At 38.2% G+C, this 22,241-nt stretch overlaps 1 protein-coding gene across 1 annotated transcript; it reads left to right on the top strand.

The window, feature by feature from the left end:
- Positions 1-13: 13 nt before the first annotated feature.
- LOC148655083 (death-associated protein kinase 1-like) lies at positions 14-20,249 on the top strand. The gene is made up of 17 exons (XM_088646615.1): positions 14-46; positions 981-1,098; positions 1,228-1,326; positions 1,534-1,638; positions 2,474-2,572; positions 3,958-4,056; positions 4,634-4,732; positions 5,909-6,031; positions 6,313-6,393; positions 7,313-7,438; positions 7,919-8,012; positions 10,864-11,027; positions 11,666-11,786; positions 13,830-13,984; positions 17,351-17,428; positions 18,227-18,340; positions 19,050-20,249. The coding sequence occupies exons 2-17, from the start codon at positions 997-999 to the stop codon at positions 20,247-20,249; spliced, it is 2,859 nt and encodes a 952-aa protein (XP_088502741.1). The 5' UTR covers positions 14-46; positions 981-996.
- The last annotated feature ends 1,992 nt before the right edge of the window (positions 20,250-22,241 follow it).

The following is a 22,241-nucleotide window of genomic DNA, read 5'->3' as shown; positions in this document are numbered from 1 at the left end:
ATCTCCCATTATGCACTTTTCTGCGCGTTTGAAAGAGGAAGTATAGGTGAGTGGTCCATGTGTTTTTTGGGAAGTAGAGCTGTATTTAGCTTTAACTTTTTAAAAACTTTTAAAGGTGTAGATGATATTGTCTTCAAATCACTATGAAGCGAAATGTTATGTGTAATACGAATAATGTAGTATTTAACAGTGACATTTCCAGACACTATATTCCTGCTCAAAAGACTGAAGCTCGTACGTGTGTATTCTATAAAAGTTTTTGCGAATGTTTAATACATTGTTTTATGAGGCTTAACAGTTTATAATGCTGTTAGCGTACGCACATTGCATGGACATATATACCGTTTTTAGATTCAAAAGACTGTGTGTGGGTCTTAGCTTATTAATTAGGTAGGAATGAAAGACGTTTTCACTTCACTGGGAATAGTCACCATCACTTAATAACTTATGCAATTCAGGGTCACGGTGGCTTGGAGTCTGGGACGCCAGTCCATTGCAGGGCACACAGACACAAACAATTGCACTTGAGACACTTACCAGAAGCCAATTAACCTACCAATATGTCTTTGGACTGTGGGAGGAAACCCATGCAAAAATGGGGAGAACATACAAACTCCATGCAGATAGCACCACTGTGCTGTCTCAATGGGAATAGTCTCTGTGATAAAAATGTTCTATACTGCACTTGACATGAGACAGTGAATGACTTTTCTGCCTGCTTTAAAAGCTTTGATGAAGAATTCTAAAGTCCTTAAGACAGAGCTAATGAGGTACTGTATACACAGACTTGTGTATAGTGAAATAAAGGGTTTATTTAGAGGTATATACACAATTCTGTGTACAGTCATAAAGTACTGGGGTTTAGCTGCTTTAGCTAATAGTTATTCTATAACTTTGAAAAAACAGGTTGAATTTTCCATTCTTTTCAGGTTTTACAGACCTTTTTTCCATGTAACATGTCTTATCTGTCTTCTTTCTAGGACTGTAAGAGCCAACATGAGTGAAGAAGAGTTTCTCAGAGTCGTCAAAACCCATCCACTTCAGACTATCCAGGATTACCTGACACAACAAGGTGTCAACATCAACTACTGTGATGAGGTAACACAAAGAAGCCTGTTGAATTTTTAAACCTTTTTACCGGGAATAATGTTGCTAATTATTGCTTCAGACATGTATATTTGACTTTTTCTTTTTCCTACAAAGCCTAACATTTCTGTTTTGCCTCAGTTCTCCAACACTGCTCTCCACTATGCAGCCCACAATAGGAGCAGGGAAGTGGCCCGTTTGCTGGTCTGCAGTGGGGGGAATATACTACACGAAAATATGGTGGGTCTGTCTGGTTCTCTGGTCACGATTTATTTTTCACTTAGAGTGTCCTTTCTTTCAAAGTACACTTTAGGTTACAGGTAGAACAGAGCTGCCGCACTGAAATCACTGTAATGAAATGCTTCATTGCTTATTTTGTGTTTGTTACTGAGTCTAATGCAGAAATGATTCATTTTTTTAAAATGTTGACCATTGGTGTCCCTGCAGGATGGACTCACTCCTATTCATTTTGCTGCCTTTGGCGGAAACATAGAGGTCCTTACAGAGCTGCTGCTGAAGGTGCCGGAGGCTGTCAATCTTCAGAGCCATAAGGTGGGGACTATTGAATATAAATGTGTGCCTTATGCACACTTTGTCCACAAGGTGGTGGTGGTATGCCGCGGAAGTTAAAGTATAAAACAGAAAGAAGGGCTCGCTGGTACCCTGCTTTAGAGTCACTGGAGCGTATGCTTGTCTTACTCTGCCCCCCCACCAGAATGTCTTAATCTTGTAATTTAAGTGAAGTCTAATATGGGGTTTAATTGAAGACAAAAAAAATATAAGAATACCTCTTTTAATCTTACTGTCTATTTGTACAGTAGCTTCACTCATCCTGTGGGTGATGGGGGGGTTCTAAAAGGTTTTCCAGTATAAAATCTCAGCCCACACTAACTCTCTAACTCTCCATTTATGATTATGCTCAAAAAAGTCTTGCACAAACACATGTACAGTGGTGTGAAAAAGTGTTTGCCCCCTTCCTGATTTCTTATTTTTTTGCATGTTTGTCACACTGAAATGTTTCAGATCATCAAACAAATTGAAATATTAGACAAAGATAACACAAGTAAACACAAAATGCAGTTTTTAAATGAAGGTTTTTATTATTAAGGGAAAAAAAATCCAAACCTACATGGCCCTGTGTGAAAAAGTGACTTTTTTTACACCACTGTATGTGTGGAACATTAGTCATTTCTCAGTGATTTCTGCTGTCTATATAAGTTATAATACTAAATATGCATTATCATATTTATGTTTGTATTCTTTATATTACTATATTAATCTTTATGTTCATACATGATATGTTCTTAAAATAAAATTATATGGAATTTGTGTGTCTCACTGTGGTCTGGCACAATAGTTTTCTGAATGCACTGTTTTTGTGGCTCAGAATCTCTCCACCCCTCTTCACGAGGCTGTGTCGGGGAAGATAGTGCAGGCTGTTGAAGGTCTGTTGTCCAAAGGCGCGGACTGCAATTCTCAGAACCAGGTAATGTACTAAAATCATAAGAGGGCTTATGCCACTATACACGCTTCACTTCTCCGATATTCTCCCATACACATGGCTATGACCATGGAAATGGTGAATTTGGGCATACAGTATACTGTACCATGAAATTTGTAGGTAAGTGATGCAGACATGTTAAAACATGGTGTTGTGGATAATATTCTGGGGAGATGTTGTATTTCCAGTACTTGAGCATAGGAATCAATACCATGATGTATGGTATGAGTGAAAGACAATCGATTACACTCCACTGAGATGCATCCACAAGGCACTGTTGTTACTCAGTCGACAACCCAGACAGGTATTTGTGAGTTTATACATGCTAACTTCATTACTTTTTTCTTTTTGTTATAATGCAAGGATTTAATAGTATGTATGAGCTGCTGATTTTAGATATAACTAGCTGTGATGTATGTTTAAATGTGCCTTGACAAAATCATGTTCATATCCTTACTCCTACATGCATACTCAAAGATTGCTGTTTGCATTCTGGAGTAGTTCTAAATTCTTTATGAAAATGCAAATCTACTTGTCTAAAGAACTCCATTTTCTACAGAGAAAATGATGCCAGATCAGACATGACACAGACTCTAAGGTCAGCTGAAGTGTGAGCTGTAGAGAGTGTTCAGATCCAGAAATTGGTTTAAAAAAATGGTCTTATGTAGTTGGGGCAGAAAAGAAAAAAATAATGCACCCTTCATGTCCAAAATACTAACAACCCACATCAAATGATATTTTGCAAGGAGCAGGAAAAGCCTGAACAGGGTGTTGCCAGTATTCTACAGATTTCTGAAATATTTAGAGCCAAGTCAAGTCCCTTCCTAGTGTGATCCGTGTAGCAAGGTCACCATCCCTCCAGGTTCTGAAGCCAGTTATGGGGAATGGGATCCCTACCTCATTGTTTTGAGGTAGGGATCTTATTATTGGTGCTGTTTTAGACACTTTACCAGCTAATTGCCTGTTTTTAATCTTAAGATACTCAGTTGAGTTCTGACTGAGCAATGTTGTTTTGTATCATGGTTTTGTACTGTTGCAGTACTGTATTATTGTCACATATTGTATGTTATATGATAAGAACTCTTGATGTGCAGGACAGATTCCCTTTGGGATAATAAAGGCTGATTCAGTTTAATTCAGATCAACATCCCTCTAGTTCTTTCAGTTTTCAGTAGGGTTCAGATCTGGGGGCTGTTCTGACTGAGAAAGGTGACAGAAGACTATCTGGTGTTCTTCAAGTCAGCGACACATTATTATTATCAGATTATTTCACCGGAGACAAAGTTTGATGATATTTTGTCATAGTGATTTATCAGCTGTCTGCATGATTTCTGCTTTTGTGTCAGAAACACAATTTAATGTATTTGTAGAATGGTGACACTCCACTCCATCTTGCGGTCTCTCAGAATTCCGAACACATCTGTTGTTTACTTCTGCGACACGGAGCCAATGTACTGCTGAGGAATAAGGTACTTAATCTACGAACCAGTTTGTTTATTCAGCAATGAGTCATACTGGCTCCAGTAAATATCAGGAATGGTGTTGGAGCCATTATAAACACATCTGAAATAATATGAAATAAATCCAGAAAATGGCTTTACAAAAAACAAATTAAAATGACCTTTATTATGTTACTTCCATGTGAGTTGTGCACAGCAGCTTCTAAATGATTTCGTAGACTTAGTGTATATTGTGGTCTGTCGACTGATAACATTCACATTTTCCTTCTTCATTTATAACTACTGCCCTTCATTCTTAGTTTACCTTTATTTTTCGTCAATCCCATTCTTAAAATTTCTCTCCTAAGAGACAGTAGAGAGAACTGAAGTCTGGATGTTTTTACCCAGATGTTGGGCAAGGTATTTTCAGTTATTAAGGTTAATAAGTGAGAATATATTTACAAACTTTATTGTCCCAGCTTCACTAATCTCTAAACTTGTAACACTGAATTATCATTTTTTTAATTACATGACATTTTGTGCTTGAGAATTATTTAACCATTTTTAAAACGGTGATGGTGCCTCAGTCCTCTTCTCTCACTCTCAGAGAGGGGACACCTGTCTGCACTCTGCAGCTGCCAGAGGAACGCTGTCCATCTGTCAGATGCTGGTTCGGAATGGGGCTTCCATGCAGGCAAAAAACAAAGTAAGCAGTTGCTTTTATATTAACATTAATAATCAATTCATTTTTTTGCTTTTTTTATTGTTCACAGTGTCTAGAGCATGTGATGTGTCAAACTGAACACTCAGATGTTTTTTACTACCTTCTGTACATGCAAGATCTTGTGTGTCTATATTATTAAATGTGCCAGGAGTTTTCCGAGTCTTGGGTTTTATCGAAATCTGTTGAGTTTTGTAATTTCATTTTCTGCTTCGTTAATTTATTCATCCTCCTATTTTAGTATCATTTCCAAATGTGGCTAGTTAACTATACCACAGTCTAAATCTTTGATAGACATTAAGAAGACTATTGGTTCTAGTATATATCCCTGTGGTACGCCACTAATTAAATCACCCCAATTTCACTTTAGGTTAATGGAAAACAACCTTCCTTGACTGCAAGAGATACACTGTTAATCAATAAAGTGAATGTAGGGTGGTGGTTTTAGTTGAGTACGTCTGTGTTAAAAGATGCTTAATGCATGAATGTGAACTACTTTAATGCATAAAATTTTATGATGCCTGATCCTCCTGAGTTTAAGGTGCAATTAATTTAATCAGTCTAACTAATGGGTTTCCCTCTTCTAATTCTAGATAAAATTAGTTTTATTTCCCAAACTATCTAAATTAAAAGCTTGAAATCTCTAGTTTCAATATCTAAGCTGCCTTTCAGTAGATTTTCACCTTTAACCCTTTACAGTTACAGAAAATCTTTGTTTTAGAGCGGGGTTTTCAAAATTCTATAGTAAGTTAATTGTTGCGCAAAGTTTTTTTTGTGTATATTGATGCAAATCTACATTATAATGGCCAGCATTTTGTTGCAAATCAAAATTAGTAACTTTAAGAGAGTATTGTGAAAGAACAGGGAAAGGAACAGTTACCCTCTACAGTTATTGATTTTACCAAGCTTGCATATGTTAAAACATTAAAGAAAAAATAATGCATGATTATTGAAAATTGAAACATTTTCAGATCATAAACCATCATGAGTTTTACCCCGAAGAGAACATACTTTCTTCTTAGCTGTTCTGATTAGGGCAACATCCCACCTATTGCAAAAATACATTTTTTTCTAATGGATAATAGAACACATCTGACCTCAAACATATGGAGTTATGGGTGGTTGAATCCTTACATTTCTGTCCATTTTATCTTGGAACAGAATTCTGAGACAGCTCTTTTCAGTGCTGTGAGGGGCACAGGTAATAAGAACGGAGATGATTACTGTGAATTGCTCAGCTGGATGGTAGAAGAGTTGGGTCCATGTTTATTATACAGGAACAAGGTAAGTCATTTACACAGTGGTGGTTTCATGATATATACATGTCTACAACTTCATACTCTTGATGTCTATTACATAATAGAAAATCAAGAACCCTTGTCCTTCCAACCAAGGAATTGTAAAGCATGCACTTTTTGAGTCTAAAGATTATCTAGGGTTGCTCCTGTTATGTTCTGTAATGAAACAGAAACCACTTTGCCTTACTCGCGTTACCATGTCAAGCACAAAAAGTTGTAATTGTTATCATTTTTTTTTTGCACTTTTGTGTCCTGCTTCTATAACAGGATGGGCTGAGAGTGTTAGATGTGGCCAGACAGAGTAATCTTCCTTCCAAGTCTGAAGTTCTGCTCCAGCAAAAAACTCAGGTTATTTTTTTCTTCATAAAAGTGGAGGTGGGGGTGAACACGGGCGACTCGCACTAAGATGTGTGTTGCCATAGCCACTTGTGAGCTGTGGAATTCCAGGGAGTGGGGAGTAACTTGTGAGCAGCACCTCAGCCATGGTGACAAAACATATATAAATCTGTGAGTCATCCTTGCGTCTCCAACCGCTAGCACAGTCCAGATAAGTGGCACCAATTAAACAACAATTCTCTACTTCACGCGGGATGTTCGTTTAACAAAGAATGTCATGCAACTTGTTTGGAGTTACCAGTCACTGTATTGTTTTAATGGTCTGCCACTCAATTTCCTCAACCTGCTGTATTATAGAGAGATAATGGGAGATGATGTGCATACTGTGTATGCATGTATGAGATGACTGACTTCAGTGTAATGTACGACAAAACCATCCTTCATTATCGAGAGTAATGATCCCCTATGTCCTCTGCAACTGTTAATCAATAATATCTAGGTCATTTGTCTTAATTAAATACTACTTTCTGGACCCTGCTGAGTTAAAATTAACAGTGTTGGCATGGAATTAGTGTATATAAAATACAGCAAGGCCTGATACAGACATTCACATGGAAGGTATACTGTATAAGTTGTGAAAAAACTGTGCAATTCCACTATGTCTAGTTTTTTTGTTTTAATTTGTCATGCCTCTGTATATCAAGTAATCACTGCTTCTGTATATGGGCAGTCTTTTTGCTGAACTGCTTTATTTTGTACATTTTATGTTTCTTTACAGTCAATATTTTTTGTAAACATTTTCCTCCTTAGTGTTCTGAAAAGAAGAGTTTAAAACCATCTGCTTCATGCTCAATGACTGCAAGCACTTGGTTGTGTCTGACCTGTGTCTGAGATTATTCCGAGAAATATATTTTGCTTGTGCTCCTTGCAGGAGCTGCAGATCAGGGATCTCCTGAAGGAGAGTAAACCAATTGATCGACGAGTGGCAAAGCTGTGCATTTGTGGACACTCTGGAGTAGGAAAGACTACACTTGCAAAGACACTGCAGCAGCAGCAGGTAATGGAGTCTGAACGATGAGCAGGAATGTAGCAATGGTAATGGAGTGTTGGTTTAATTGCACTCTTGGGTATAAAAATTAGTGTATAGGGTGTATAAGAGTTAGAAGTTTGAGGTCACGTAGATCTCAGAGGTGGAGGTAATCCTCTGTCAGTAAAGGATTTTATACTGAGTGCAAAAAATTAGCTGTTCCAGAAAGTTGTCTAGGGTTTAGTTAGGGCTTATGTGAGCTAGGTATTCTGTTTTTTGTTTGTGTATAAAAGAAAACTAAAGCCAGGAAATGTCCCAGGGCTTTAATTTACACTGTGGTCCGTGTAGGTTTATGTGTGAAGCTTGTCGCAGCTAAGCTGATACACAAGAGGATTGTCTGCAGTGCACTAAAGGTTTTCACTTGTTTCACTGACAGTCATTTTGATGTCATGATTTCAAATGAATTAAAACTTTCCCTCGTTGTTTACTGATTGTTCTTTTTGTTTCTAGGATGGATTTCTATCCAAGTTCCAGTACTGGTTTAGCAGACCAGATCCACCTTCTTCTACCCAGGGTGTTGCCATTACCGAGGGTTACCTTTCAGGTAATATAGTCTCATAAACTGAGTTTCTTTTTGCTATTGAAAGAAACAGAGTAAATTCTTAAGGAAAGAAATCAATCTTGTGTCCTGATAAATATTGGAGGTATACGATATCTCCAATATTTTATCTATCCTTCCCTTTTCTAACCACGTTATCTAGTTCTGGATCTTGAGTAGCCAGAGCATATCCCAAGAAGCACTGGGCTCAAGGCAGAACACAAGTCCATTGCTGGGAACACAGACACAGTTATCCACACTCACAGCAGGGCCAGGTTTCCCAGAAGCCAGTGAATCTAGAGTACCATTAGGTTTTTGTTTTGGACTGTGGAAGGAAACAGGAGCACTTGCAAGAAACCCATGGGGACAAGATACAAACTCCATGCAGATAGAATCCCAGGGATTAAACCCATGGCCCCAGTGCTCTGAAGCTACAATGCAAACCACTGGCCCTATTTTATCTATGTATGATAAAATATACTGTATATTAAAAGGTCAATATTCCATGGTACATTTCTGTGTCACTAGAAAAATAGTCCTTTGTTGTCTGAATATTTTGTGTTTGTATCTGGTTTCAGTACTGTTGGAAATTATAAAATGTGTCTGTTTGATATCAGGAGTCATATATAATGCATTATGCTTTAAAGATTCTGTATGTTTATTTGCTTTTGTTGTAAAAAAACAGTTCTTTACACCTATTAGCAAGGCATTCTTTAAATAATTGTAGGAATTAGCTATACAATAATACCGTGTGTTTATATCATGCTGAAGTGAAACAACCGCTGTGTTAGTAGTCAACAGCTCTCTTGCTAAGCAGAACCTTAACAAGATGGAGAAGTAAAAAGCTGGTCAAAAAAGTTTCAGTTGTTTTTGAAGAATGATTGACAGGAGACTGGTTTGTTGGACATGCATGTTGGACATGCATTTTGTAATGTTTGGGAAAAGCTTATTTTCTTTACCTGTTGTTAATGTAAGGGCCTGCCTTGCTGTGCCTTTAGTCTGTATTTCTCTTCAACCCCAAATTTCTGTTAGAATTCAATGACTTTAAACAATCAGTGAAATTACACAATTAGATTTTAATAATATTTTAAAGACAATTGATCATTGTATACCTGAGAATATGACTGACCAAGCTAGCCAAGTGTTGAAATAAGTTAGATTTCGTGTCCTTTTTTATGGTTGAAATATATTTTCTGACTGTTTAATTTAAGTGTTTTCTGTTCTTCTTGACTTTTAGATACTGCATTTCCTGGGGTCTGTGTAAAAAGGCTAAATGAATGAGGTATAGGAAGGTTTGACAAAATTAAACAGGTGTCCATTAAAACAGCTGTGAATTTCTGACATTGAAAGGCTTTCATGTAAGTGTTAAGGATGCTAGGAAGGAGAATTAACAAAGCATGAAATATATAAGCCTGAAAGCGAAATATAAAGGGGATTAACAGTCGCTTGAAGTTTATTTATTCTGATATCGGCATGAAGTGTTACAGATGGTGTCAGAAATGTAAGAGTATGTCAGACATCATTAGAAAACTGTGGTGTGGTATCAGCTTAGTCAGTTCTTTATCATGGAGGGAAGGAAGAGGAAACCTGCTCTTTTGTTTGTGCAGACCTATGCATCACACAAATGCTTAATCAAGCAAAAATGTGTCACAACCTCTAGTCTGGGTTCTGAGTAGGCTGTGAGTAACATGTCATTGCAGATCTGCATCTGCTAAAGTAGCCCAGATAAGCAGCAGCTGCCATCTCTGATTAACTGAGCACGAAAGGAACAGGTGACTGTCTCCAACAGCCCAACCCATCAAGGAAAGCATCCAAAGTCCAGTGCACTTTCGCCAGTTCACTTTTGTAGTCTATTTTTTTAGAATCATTTTGCTCTATGTATGACACATTAATTGTATTGTCTACTACCCTAGAAAAAAAAACTTAACCTAAGGAGATTTTGAATTATGATTTCCATTTTATATAAAATAACACCTCCACTAAACATGATTTCCTTTTTTTGCCATAACAGGAGCAACATATTCCCAGAACTGTATTAATGTTATTTTCCTAGAGAAAAAACAGTCAACTCATGAAGAAGGCTTAAAAAGTGTTTATTTATGGAAGCACAGGGCACAAAGTGGGACTGAGAGCATGCAACTGGTGCCCCCTGGTGAGGGCTCCAGGCCATTGCAGGGCCATGATGAAACAGAAAGTTTGAGTAGACAATCCATTATTACCTGTAAGTCTCTCGGAAGTGTAAGGAAACTGAAGCACCTGAAGTAAACCCATGCTAGCATGAATAGAACATGCAGACTCGCATAAGCAGATGCCCAAGGCAAGAACTGGTATTTCATGTTGCTTCCCTTCATAAGTTATGATGCTAAAAATGACTCTTTGATCCAGTTTGAATTATAATAATAATAATTGCTTACTCTTACACTTATATAGCGCTTTACAGGTAATGGGGACTCCCCTCCACCACCACCAATGTGCACCATCCACCTGGATGATGCGACGGCAGCCATAGTGCGCCAGAATGCTCACCACACATCAGCTATCAGTGGGGAAGAGAGCAGAGTAATGTAGCCAATTCATAGAGGGGGATTATTAGGAGGCCATGATTGGTAAGGGACAATGGGAAATTGGGCCAGGACGCCAGGATTACACCCCTACTCTTTTCGAGAAACGCCCTGGGATTTTTAATGACCACAGAGAGTCAGGACCTCGGTTTTACGTCTCATCTGAAGGACCAGGCTCACACCTGCTTAGCTTCAGTGGGTTGCCCGTTGTGAGTTGCAGGGTGATATGGCTGCTGACAAATATCAGCAGCCACAAATACACAACAATTATTTGTTGCTTTGTGTTTTAATCACAGCAGGGAAAGTGGTGATCTGGGACTTTGCTGGACAGATGGAGTATTACTTCACACACTCCCTGCTGTTGTCAACAGAGAGTGGGAACGTTCTTTACTGCATTGTCTTCAGCCTGGAGAACATTCAGTGTGACAAGGGTGGCACTCAGTCTGAAGCTCTTAGGCAGGTAAAGTGGGCACAAAACGTTCTAGGGACATACTGTACAGATAGAAATTTTAGCATTCAATAGAAATGGTGGCTTTCAATACAAATAATTTTCATACTATACTATATTTTAAAATATGGGAAGAAAAAGCTATGCAAACACATCATGTTTTCTGTACAACTGCTTCTTAGTGCTGCTTAAGTGCTTAGTGGGGCGGTGCGGTGGCTCTGTGGGTAAGGATCTGCGCCTGTGGCTGGAAGGTTGCCAGTTTGTATCCCGTGGCCGGCAGAGGAATCCTACTCCGTTGGGCCCCTGAGTTAGGCCCTTAACCTCAACTGCTACAGGGGTGCTGTATAAATGGCTGACCCTGCGCTCTGACCCCACGCTTCTCTCCCTGTCTGTGTGTCTCATTGAAAGACAAATTCCTAATACAAAAAATTGTATGTTGCCAATAAAGTGAACTGATCATTTCTTAAGAACCAAGATGTCCAGTTAATGCAATTCACACAACAGTCCTATGATTTTCCACCACCCAAGACAAAAAATAGTAATAACCATAATCCAAATTGGGTATAGTACCAAATATGCATGCATGTAGTCAGAACTCTGAAAACCGTTATTTTGACTGAACACATATTTACTTTTCCTGCATTCTGTAGGTGTTGTATTGGCTGCGGTTTCTAAATGTCTGCAGGAACAGCGGTGTAGCACACAAAGCCAAGGTGTTCCTTGTCGGCAGTCACAAGGATACACTGGAAATTGAGTGCAAAGACGAAGTTGGTAAGCTGGCAGTATGACTTAAGAGTGCAAATATGTATGTGTGTGTGACAGGTTTAGAATCGTTTGTATACAAAATGTCTAAATTTATTTGGCAGAGTGGCAGCTGTTGCCAGTATAACTGTTAAAATTACCAAGCGACCATTAAATTAAATGCAGGCTTGAAAATTAAAATATCTTAACAGCTAAAGACAACAATGTGATTGGCCTGTACATTTTGTTACACTAAATACATTTAATGTATTTTGACAAAATGATTCATTCTTACAGCTGTTGCACTGGAAAATAGAACACTGCAATAAAGTAAAATGCTGAAAGTGATCTGAGATTGACTGATTTGACCAATTCTTTCCAGGCTTGTCTTCCATTGCTGTCCATTTGCTTCTAAAACAAAAAAAAGGTGATGAAGGGGTTATTTTTAACATTTTGGTTCTACAAATTGACACCTATATGCTGTGCAGTTTTGTTTCATTCTGATTCAATTGAAGTACCATTACGTTTCAGTGTTTTCTGATCATGCCATACAAAAGAGTACATGCTCATTTGCTACAAGTTTAGAAGATGCTGCAACTTGTTAAAAGAGTAAAAGAACTTGTTAAATGTCAGTGCTTGTTCTCAAATACCACATTGTTTTCATTCTCTGCAGCTGAAATCACCTAATTTCTTCATGGTCCAAGCTTATCATAGCTGTTTAAATGCAGTACAGTATGTGCTGAATATCGAAAGAAACTCATGAACTCTGTTCATACTGTACATGTGTGTTTTTAGAAAAACAAAATAAACTGATTTACTGAATTGTGACTGAATTAGAGAGTTGGTTGAGCACAGATGATGAGGTGATTTAACCCAATGTAAATCAATAAAGCAAAACACGGAAAAGAACCAAGTATGTTGGAGGCCGGACTAAGTCACCTCAGGTGGACTCACCAGCAATTGATCTAAAGTCCTCTTTAATGGTGAATAAAAGTTGTGTGTAGACCGCCCTTATGGGCATGAGCAAGTGTAGTGCCGGGTTTCTGACTATACACTAATTATTGTGTATAAGACCAATTAATGGGCATTTCTGAATGTCGGAGTGGGCGGGGGGTCTGTAGGTACTACAACTTGCTGAGATTGGGATTCTGACTGCGTAACGCTACATTAACCAAGTCCTGGGGCTTCACCTGCTGCCCTTCCTGCGGACTCATCCTGATGTGACAGCATTCCAGCAGGACCATGCATGCCTTCATGCTGCTCCCTTAACGGATTTCTTGTGAGCCGAGAATTTGACAAAATGCGCAGTGGACAGACACCCTGCTTGCCAGACTTGAGCCATTATGAGGATTTGTGAGAAGAGCTGGGGTGTGGCATCTAGGGTGCAGAGACCAGAGAAAAAGCATGGGCTTGTGTTGGCACTATGAGAGGAATGGGACAGGAACCCACAAGACAGCATCTGGAACCTGGTGCAAAGAATATGTAGTACTGTAGATTGCTTGTGTTGCTTCCATCAGTGGCTACACATGCTACTAGCTTGTGACATTCCTGGTGCACCCTTAATTGATGACAAATGTTAATCAGCATAATGAATTTGCCTGCATTAAAATGTCAGGGCACCTGCTGCAGGAACGAAAAATGATCATTTTCCTGTTAATAACTCAGTAAATCAGCTGCGGCTGAAAGTGGTACTTCAATTTTCTTCTGATACTTAGTATATATTGAGCTGAATAAATGGATAATTTTATTATAAGAAATAGGGATTTTAGATTATTTGTTGTTTCCCTAAGAATGACTTAATCTTGTGTATATGTTTACATTTTTACAAAATTGGAAGTGATTTTACACAGTTAAATATGCAGTGAAATATAAATAGGTAAATATACACTTATATACTGTATATATTGCTTTCTTTTTTTCTCATATCAGTAGCCTGATGTTCTTGTAATCCCAAAGATTGTTTTAAGGTTCACATTGTGTTGTTAATGATAACCTCCATTATTTAATACAAAAATTAAAATTATCCATGCTTAAAAATCCATGCTTAAAAATTTCTGCTTCTTTGTATTTCAGTGAACCATTTCTTTGATATTGTGCACAGCCGTGTGAGAGAACTGGGCACTAACCTGGATATTGACACAACAGTGCTGAGTGTGAACTGTAAATCTCCCAGTGATCTGCAGACACTCAGAAAGAGGTTGGAGGAGTGTGTGGCACAGCTACAGCAGGTTGGCAGCATGACTGGGGCTACTATACACATACTGTACTTACAAGGACCCTTAACAGATTGGCCTGGCAGTTTCACTTGGTGTTTAAAGCTGTTACATGAAGCTCAGTTTCACTTTTGCATTATAGCGTTATTCAGCCAGATACAAATATCTGCACACCCACCTGCATTATTGGTGCAGAATATTTTACTGATTCACACTGAAACTGAGGCCTCCTAGGAACAAGGTTATATTCGCCAATAAAACAAAGTGGGCTATAATAGCAAAATGGACTTCTCCCACTTGTAACGTTTCTTTTGTCTGCAGGACAAATGATATTCCATCAGAATAACTAGAGATAATAATACAAATTGAAAAGTTGAAAAACATTTTAATTAGCATGAAAATTGTGTTTTGGAATTAAGTATAGGCCTGTAGTCCTAAACCTAGACATTAGCTGGAGATTAAGTTTAATGACTGTATTCATACAGTAAATTGTTCAGGTAATGTGACTTAAATTAAGTTTACTTGCTTATTCCTTATTTGTTCTCTTTGTTAATGGAATAATATGGAGTTAAAAAGACAGGGTGTGCTTACTGGTGAGCATCTTTGTGTTTCATGTTTACATACATGTAAAAAACAAATTTTAATAAGTAGTATCTAAATTCATAAACAGTAGTTAACCTTTATGTTAACAATTCCTTTCAGGTAGTGATCATGGATGAGCAAAATGTCTTTATTGATCATTTTTAAAATAATTGTTCATTTTGGCTGCTCAAGCAACACAAACCTGAAGGATTCATGTTTCTTATACTGTATATGGGGCATCAAAAGAGACATAACATTAATAACTGCAACAGATTTACAAAGGTGTCATGATGAAAATGACAATCTTTTTTTCTGACATTTTGTGGAACAGACCTGCTGCTGGGACATCCATTATGCTGATGAACATCTGTCATCAGCAAGGGGTCTAATGTGAAAATAACAGGCTTGTAATGTGTGGCCACTGTTGAAGAAATGCATCCTGTACATCTGCACCACATGCTTTGCACCAGGTTGCAGATACTGTGTTGTGGGATGCTTTCCCATTTCCATCTGCTGAAGTCTGGCAGAGAGGTCGTCCTTGGCCTAACTGTCACATTTTCATTTCACAAGAAAGGCGTTGTTAAATGAACAGGATAAGGATGTGCGTAGTCCTGCAGGAATGTTTTAGTGTCAAGTTGAGCCTAAAGGAAGACAAGCAAGTGAAGCACCAGATTCATTCAAAGTAGTGCTGTGTGTTCATATTGCCATCTCGTATTAGTTCTGTTGCAACTTGACACACTTGGACCTCCCCGTCATTCTTTTTGAAGTGTCATGACTCCTTGTCTTCTAAATCGTGGCCTTTCATTGATGGACTACATTTGTCTGTTAAATCTTGATAGGTTGGAAATTGTTGGAGGTTTAACCCTTCCGATGGTGAGCAACAGACTGCAGACTTAGACCAGATCCCAACATACTTAAAAGCACAAAAGTGTTTGCTGATAAATGGTATTGATATTGGTTCCTTTCTGTGCTGTTCTCAATTTTCACAAATTTCTCAGGTTAAATCATCTCATCAGCTGTGTTGTGTCAGATCAACTCTTACTAAATGAGGCAAATTAGTGCTTATGCTGCAGTCGCTGGAGTGTATCGTGGTCGGTCATGTATGAGCAGTTATCCCAAGTGAAGTGAAAAATATTTAATCAATATCCAAAATCCATATACATTATTTTAAAAAAACATACATGAATGAATAATGCTCATCATATACTGTAAATTATGTCATTGTTTTTTTATTTTAATATATCTGGCAGTGACTACTCTGTTTTTCTGTAATTCTTTAAAATTTAGCTTGCAACCTCGGATAAAACAGCTCTTCCAAGGTCTTAGAATTGAAGATGCGGAGGTGGATAAAAGCACTCTTTCTGCAACCCACTTGAAGCATCGTCTTTCTCTTACTTAAACTAGGTGTTCATTCAATTTCTTTACAGTATTTTTGCTTTTTACATTTAACCTTCCTAGAAACTGAAACCTGGCCCTCCATTCCCTCAGTATTGTCTGACCTATTTTTACTGGTATATTTAGTCCAGGCAGCTGTGAAGTATGGCAAGTTTGGTTTATCTAAAACTTTTAAACCTCCTTTGTGGCAGTAGATATTGAGAAAGTGTGCAATTGCAGAAAGAGACTATGTAAATGTAAAACTATTCATGTAATTAGCTTGCTGGGTGGTCAAATAAAATGTCTTTACTATGAATCTCTTCAGTTCTCCTCATTATACTCTCCTAATTTCCTGAAAGGAGAAATGTCCTGGCATATGTTAGTTAAAGGGGAACTGCAATGCTGTTTTTATATTTTGCGGTTGGAAAGAATCAGCATTGATAAGTGTATTTCAAATCACAGTAAAAGTAAAATGTACACATTAACTTGTAAAACTTTACAAAATTTACAAAATAACCAACATTTTCAGGAATGCACGGTGATTCATGTTCTGTGATTCAGAACCAGGCAACAAAACCTCCAGTGAGGTGAACCGGCCCTATTACATTGTAAACAAGCAGGTTTGTGAATACATCTCTTTTAATCAAATAGAATTATTGCTCTTGATTTTGAGACGGTTTTGCTGACAAATACTACTAATTTCTTAACTCTGCATGCGGATCACATTGTAACATTTTGTGGTGAAATGGTTGCTGCACAACCTGTACTTATGTGCTCATATAGTACATCACATTACATTACTCATTATAGTGACTAGTGAGCAGGAAGGGCTGCATCACGTTGCAATTCTTGTGAACTCAAATGCGAGTTAGCGACAACATGACGACTTACAGTATTTTCATAAAGGTCCTGATTTTGTGCTTAATTCAAATTTTTGTTAAAATTTTCTATAACATCAGTGAATATAGTTTATTACCAAGATTTAATAACCAGTTTAAGATATTGAGACTGCAGTTCTCCTTAAAAAGAGTTCAATTTCAAAATTACAATCACATTGTTATGGTGATGTTTCCCTTATTTCTCCATTTTATCTAAATATTTCTGTTTTCACAGCTTTACATTATTTACATAAAGTCTTTGTTCACATTAATCATTATTTTTTAATCTTTTCCATTTGGGGTTTTCTGATTAAGTAAAACATTTTTCATGTTCTGGAAATTAGATGCTCTTTACATTTGAAAGATGGCTTTTTACTGCACAGACTCAGAATCAATTTGCATGATTTTAACAAATCTGAAAAAATCTTATGCTAAGTTATTATTCTTACAAGGTATACTAAATTCTTTATATTTGGTTTTATTTTAATGTTTGGTACTTTGATTCAGTTTGTTTTTATGATATGTGATACCTGCTTTTTTCTTTCAGAGTACAACAGACACCAAATTTCCTGGAATATGCTGTGAAGTTTTGGATGAAATCCATACCATCAGATGTAATGGTAGTGTAAGTGACCCAAGTCAGTTTATAATCTTTTAATTGTACTTGAAGGTGATAACATTTACATTTTAGGGTGATTTATCCTTTGATCAGGAGAGGTTTTTAAAATTTGTAGTTTTTTTGTCAAATGACATCCTCATCCCATGCGACTTGGAAGTCTCATTAAGCAAAGGTCTTACCAAAAGATTTTCACGGGGATATTACATTTTGTGTGTCTGGAATTAATTATGTACTTACTCTTTTCAGGAAATTCTAAGGAGGTCTGACCATCTTAGTGACACATTAGACATCTGGATTACTAGTGTAGGATTGCTTGGCAAATGTGCCTGTTTTGGGCAGACATACAGTAAGCACTGATATGCAAGCCAGTAGCATAGATACAGTACTTCAAAAGTGATTCTGTGTTCTGTTAAGTGTCTGAATAAGATAAAAACAAGATACAGCGGAGCTAAATTCAGCAAAGAAACAAATGTTAATACAGAGGTCCTAATCTATGTCATGGCAAAATGTTTGTTGCCCATATAGGACTGTGGTGTCACCAGTGGCGCTGTGTTGTAGTATAAGGAGCTGGGAAGCCTGACTCTTTCATCACAGCTGTGCAGTACTTCTCCACACTGATGAGTAGCCAGGTGCACTGATGTCAATTAATAGCATTAGCATATTTTGTTTAGCATTTTTCCTCCTTGAAACAATAGTAGCATAGCTTATATGTAGTCATGCTTAACTCTTTTAGTGAAACATAATATGCATGACGTACTGACATAGAATATTTGGTTTTTATAACTCATTATTTTTTTATTGTAGGTAAAGTACTTGCTATGGGGTGATTTCTTTGCTTCTATCAACAAGAACAGGTTTGAAAAAATTAGTGTTGAAACACTGAGGACTGCTGTGGAATACCTTCATAATGTTTCAGAGGTGATTGGAATAATAACATACAGTATAAATGATGGCATTTGCATTTCATACTTAAAGCCAATATTGTCTTATGGTTAGCAATGAATCAGTGTTGTCCTCCACACAAAATACATTGAGGAAAGCTGGCATCTAAAAATCATGTCTGTGAAGGTTAATATATGGGATGGGAAAGACAATAGAGTACATTAGAAAACTGGAACTGTCCTAGTCAGGACTGAGGGTGAGTTTTAAGTACTTGCCATAGAAACATACACTACGGAATAATAATTGATTGATTCACTGATATCCTAAGTTTACAGTATACAGCTATATCCATGCTACATCTGCCAACTATTTCAGCTATTTCTAAATACAGTATGGTCTCAAAATTTGCAACTGTTCGGTGCTGCTTTTAAATCTGGGCACTTGGGCAGGGGATGGGGAGAGGCTCACTAGCTAGAGTTGTCTCACAATCCTAGTGAGTTGCACAGCTCATTTTAAAGTTATGCTTAACAGCCTTTGGTTATATCTCCTCTGCTCTTCTTCCATACACGATCCCCTCAGCCAAACCGAATTGCGAGTAAGCAAATTTGCGAATGTTAAATTTGGAGGTGTCCTACTGTAGTTATTTTTAAAAGTAGTCTTTTAAAGTATTTCTGGGATTCAAAAACATAACTGGTGTGTATTATCAATAGTATTGTATAAATGCATTGTTTTTCTCTCTGTGCAGTTGCTTTTTTTCCCCACTGTTACTGTGGATGGAGCAACACAGTCTGCTGAATCTGGGACAGGCAATGGCTTGGTCATTCTTGATGTCCAGTGGTTATGCCAGGACATCTTTGGCAAGTTTGGCCATTTTGCTCTCTCCACACTTCCATTGCAGCAAGAGAAATGGACCACTGAAAACATAGCATCCTTATTAAATCTCGAAGATTCTCCAAGCACGGTCTTGAGGTTACTTGAAATCCTGGAGCTAGTCTTCAGCGAAAAGGAAGGGCAATACATAGTCCCGGCATGGCTTAATAAAGGGAGGCCTGCGAACATATGGGAGAGAGAGGAAGTCTTTAATGTCTACCATGGAGTGTCCTTTGGGTGGCAGAGTGAGTTAGGCCTCTTCTCCCAGGCTTTCTTCTGCAGACTTCAGCTGAGGCTGATGAAGCTTTTCACTCAGACCACAGAGGACGGGGCCTCAGCCGAAAAGTTCATCATTTGGACAGATGGGATGAAGTGCATCGACACCGCGGAGGCTCTTGTGCAGGTATCTGCTGGCCGCAGATCCATCAACATAGCAGTCAGAGGCTACAAACCTCAGAGGATTGGGAGCAGGTATCCAGACACTCGCCGAAAGTGTTACGAGTTGCAGAACGTGATTTCCTGTCAAGTGCAGCACTTGCTGCAGGAGTTCAAGGTGGGTAGTGAATGTGAGATGCTGTTCTTGAGCTCCAAGGACCTACTGGACGAGATGGATGCATCTGATGTTGACATAACAGCCTATACAAAAGACGAAATCTTACTGAGCGCGCGGAGTGGGAGGAACCTTTATTCAAAACTTAAAGGCAGGGAGGAATACCTCCATGATGTGTTGTTAGCTGGGTATGACCAAACCATCCTTCAGAGCTTGAAGTGGGAGGCTACCATCCAGTGGATGACGGCCGAGTGCACCGAGAAACTCTGTGCCCTTCTAGATCCTGTGCACCCCCTTGGGAATTATTGGAAGCGCCTCATGGAGGCTCTCGAGGACTGTACATATGAAAATGTCGAGGCTTTGGCCACACAGTCTGAGCAGGCATGGGTATCACCCACTCTTCTTTTGTTTCAGAAGCATCGCCACACAACAATATACAGCTTGTATAAAGCCTTTGAGAAACTAGAAAGAGAAGACTGTATGAGCCATGTTGAAATAATGCTTAATAACATCTCACTTCCATAGCACTGAGAAACACTACTTGTTGCATACGTAATGAATTGTCATAAATGAAAGAATATCAAGGAAAAGCTCTTTACTGTTCAAAATATCTGAATATTATTTGAAGATTAGCGTAGAGGATTATTTGTTACAAAAATATTTTATTTTTCTAAAATAGGAATACCTCTCGGATCAACTATTAGATATATTTCTTATGTATACTTGTGCACAATTTCTTTTAAATCTCATTGAGATCAGCTTTCTAATTCAAATTAATATTGTGCACACTCCAAACTATACATTCTTGTACAAATATATCTACATATTATGAAGTACAGTATAATGTAATTTTGTCTGTTGGGAGAAATATGATTTCAGTTTTAATCTCTATAGAAGGCAGTAAAGTCCAAATTTACATTTAGTCTTTGTTTTAAGATGAGTGATCTAAAATAATTACTTTTTTCTTCTTAACAGATTTAAATAATCTCTCATTGAAATGCACTTTTTATTTAATGTAAGTCATGTGTGATCTTACCTTGATAGTTTAAGGAATCCGCTGCTTAAACATTCTGCATTACAGCTTATAAAACATTTGATCTTACAAACTTCACCTGTACTGAGATAATAATATATGACCTTGTCCATGGCAGTCTTACGACTCATCTAGATATTTCACACCCTTGAGATGAGCTATTGTACCCCACTCAACTGCAGTGCCACTCCCACTCTCACTCAACCTCTCAGGAAGACTTAACGCCTTTTACAAGTCTTGAGAATGCCCTTTTAATCAAAGAACAGAATGTGTTAAGGCTATTCAAAAAGCAAAACTATAAAAAGGCAGCAGGACCTGACTGTGTATCTCCAGCCACACTAAAACACTGTGCTGGCCAACTTGTTCCAGTCTTTACAGATATTTTCAGTCAATCATTGTCCCAGTGCACAGTGCCAGACTGTTTCAAATCTTCTATTATTTTTCCTGTTCCAAAAAAGGGCTAAATAACCTGCATTAATGACTATGGACCCGTCACACTAACGTCAGTGATAATGAAAACATTTGAACGTCTGATTCTCTGCTACCTGAAGACTGTTACTGCTACTCACCTTGATCCCCTGCAGTTTGCATATAAGGCAAATAGGTCAAGTGGACATCACTGTGCATGTGGGCCTAAACTTTGTCCTGCGACATCTGGACCTTAGAGGCGCGTACGCCAGAATGCTGTTTGTGGATTTTAGCGCAGCATTTAACACAATGATTCCTGATTTACTACTGAGCAAACTGTCAGATATGAATGTTAATCAGTCCATTCGGAAATGGATTCGCTATTTTAGGACCAATCGGAAGCAGTATGTTCGAGTGGACCCCTATCTTGCAGCCTGCCGAACTAGCAGCACAGGCGCACCCCAAGGTTGTGTGCCCTCTCCTCTGCTTTATTCCTTGTACACTAATGACTGCACTTCCCGGTGAGTCCTCGCTTAAATTACTTAAGTTTGCAGACGATACCACTCTTATAGGCCTCGTCACAAATGGCGATGAGAGCTGGTACAGGAAGGAAGTGGATCGACTTACAATGTGGTGTACCACTAACAACTTGGATCTCAACACCATTAAAACTGTAGAAATTATAATTGACTTCAGAAAGCATCCCCCAGCACCCACCCCCCTGGTAATCAAGGACACTGCTGTCAATGTGGTGGAATCCTGGAAATTCTTGGGCACCATCATCTCAATCACTCTCCGCTGGGAGAAAACATCGCTTCCATTATAAAGAAAGCACATCAGCGCATGTACCTTTTGAGACATCTCAAGAAGCTTGGCGTTGCGCAATCTATTCTCATACAGTTCTACAGAGCCATTATTGAAAGTGTGATTACTTCTTCTATCATCGACTGGTTTGGCTCTGCTACTACACAGTCCAAAAAACAACTGTGGCGTATTATCAAGTGTGCCGAGAAAGTGATTGGCTGCAATCTTCCATCCCTCACCGTGCTTTACAAATCTAGAGCAGTGAATCGGGC

Source organism: Lepisosteus platostomus, chromosome 9, assembly GCF_059453375.1.
Source record: "Lepisosteus platostomus isolate fLepPlt1 chromosome 9, fLepPlt1.hap1, whole genome shotgun sequence".
NCBI classification, from domain to species: Eukaryota; Metazoa; Chordata; class Actinopteri; order Semionotiformes; family Lepisosteidae; genus Lepisosteus; species Lepisosteus platostomus.
Note: the sequence above shows the minus strand (reverse complement) of the source record. Positions and strands in the feature narration are given on the sequence as shown.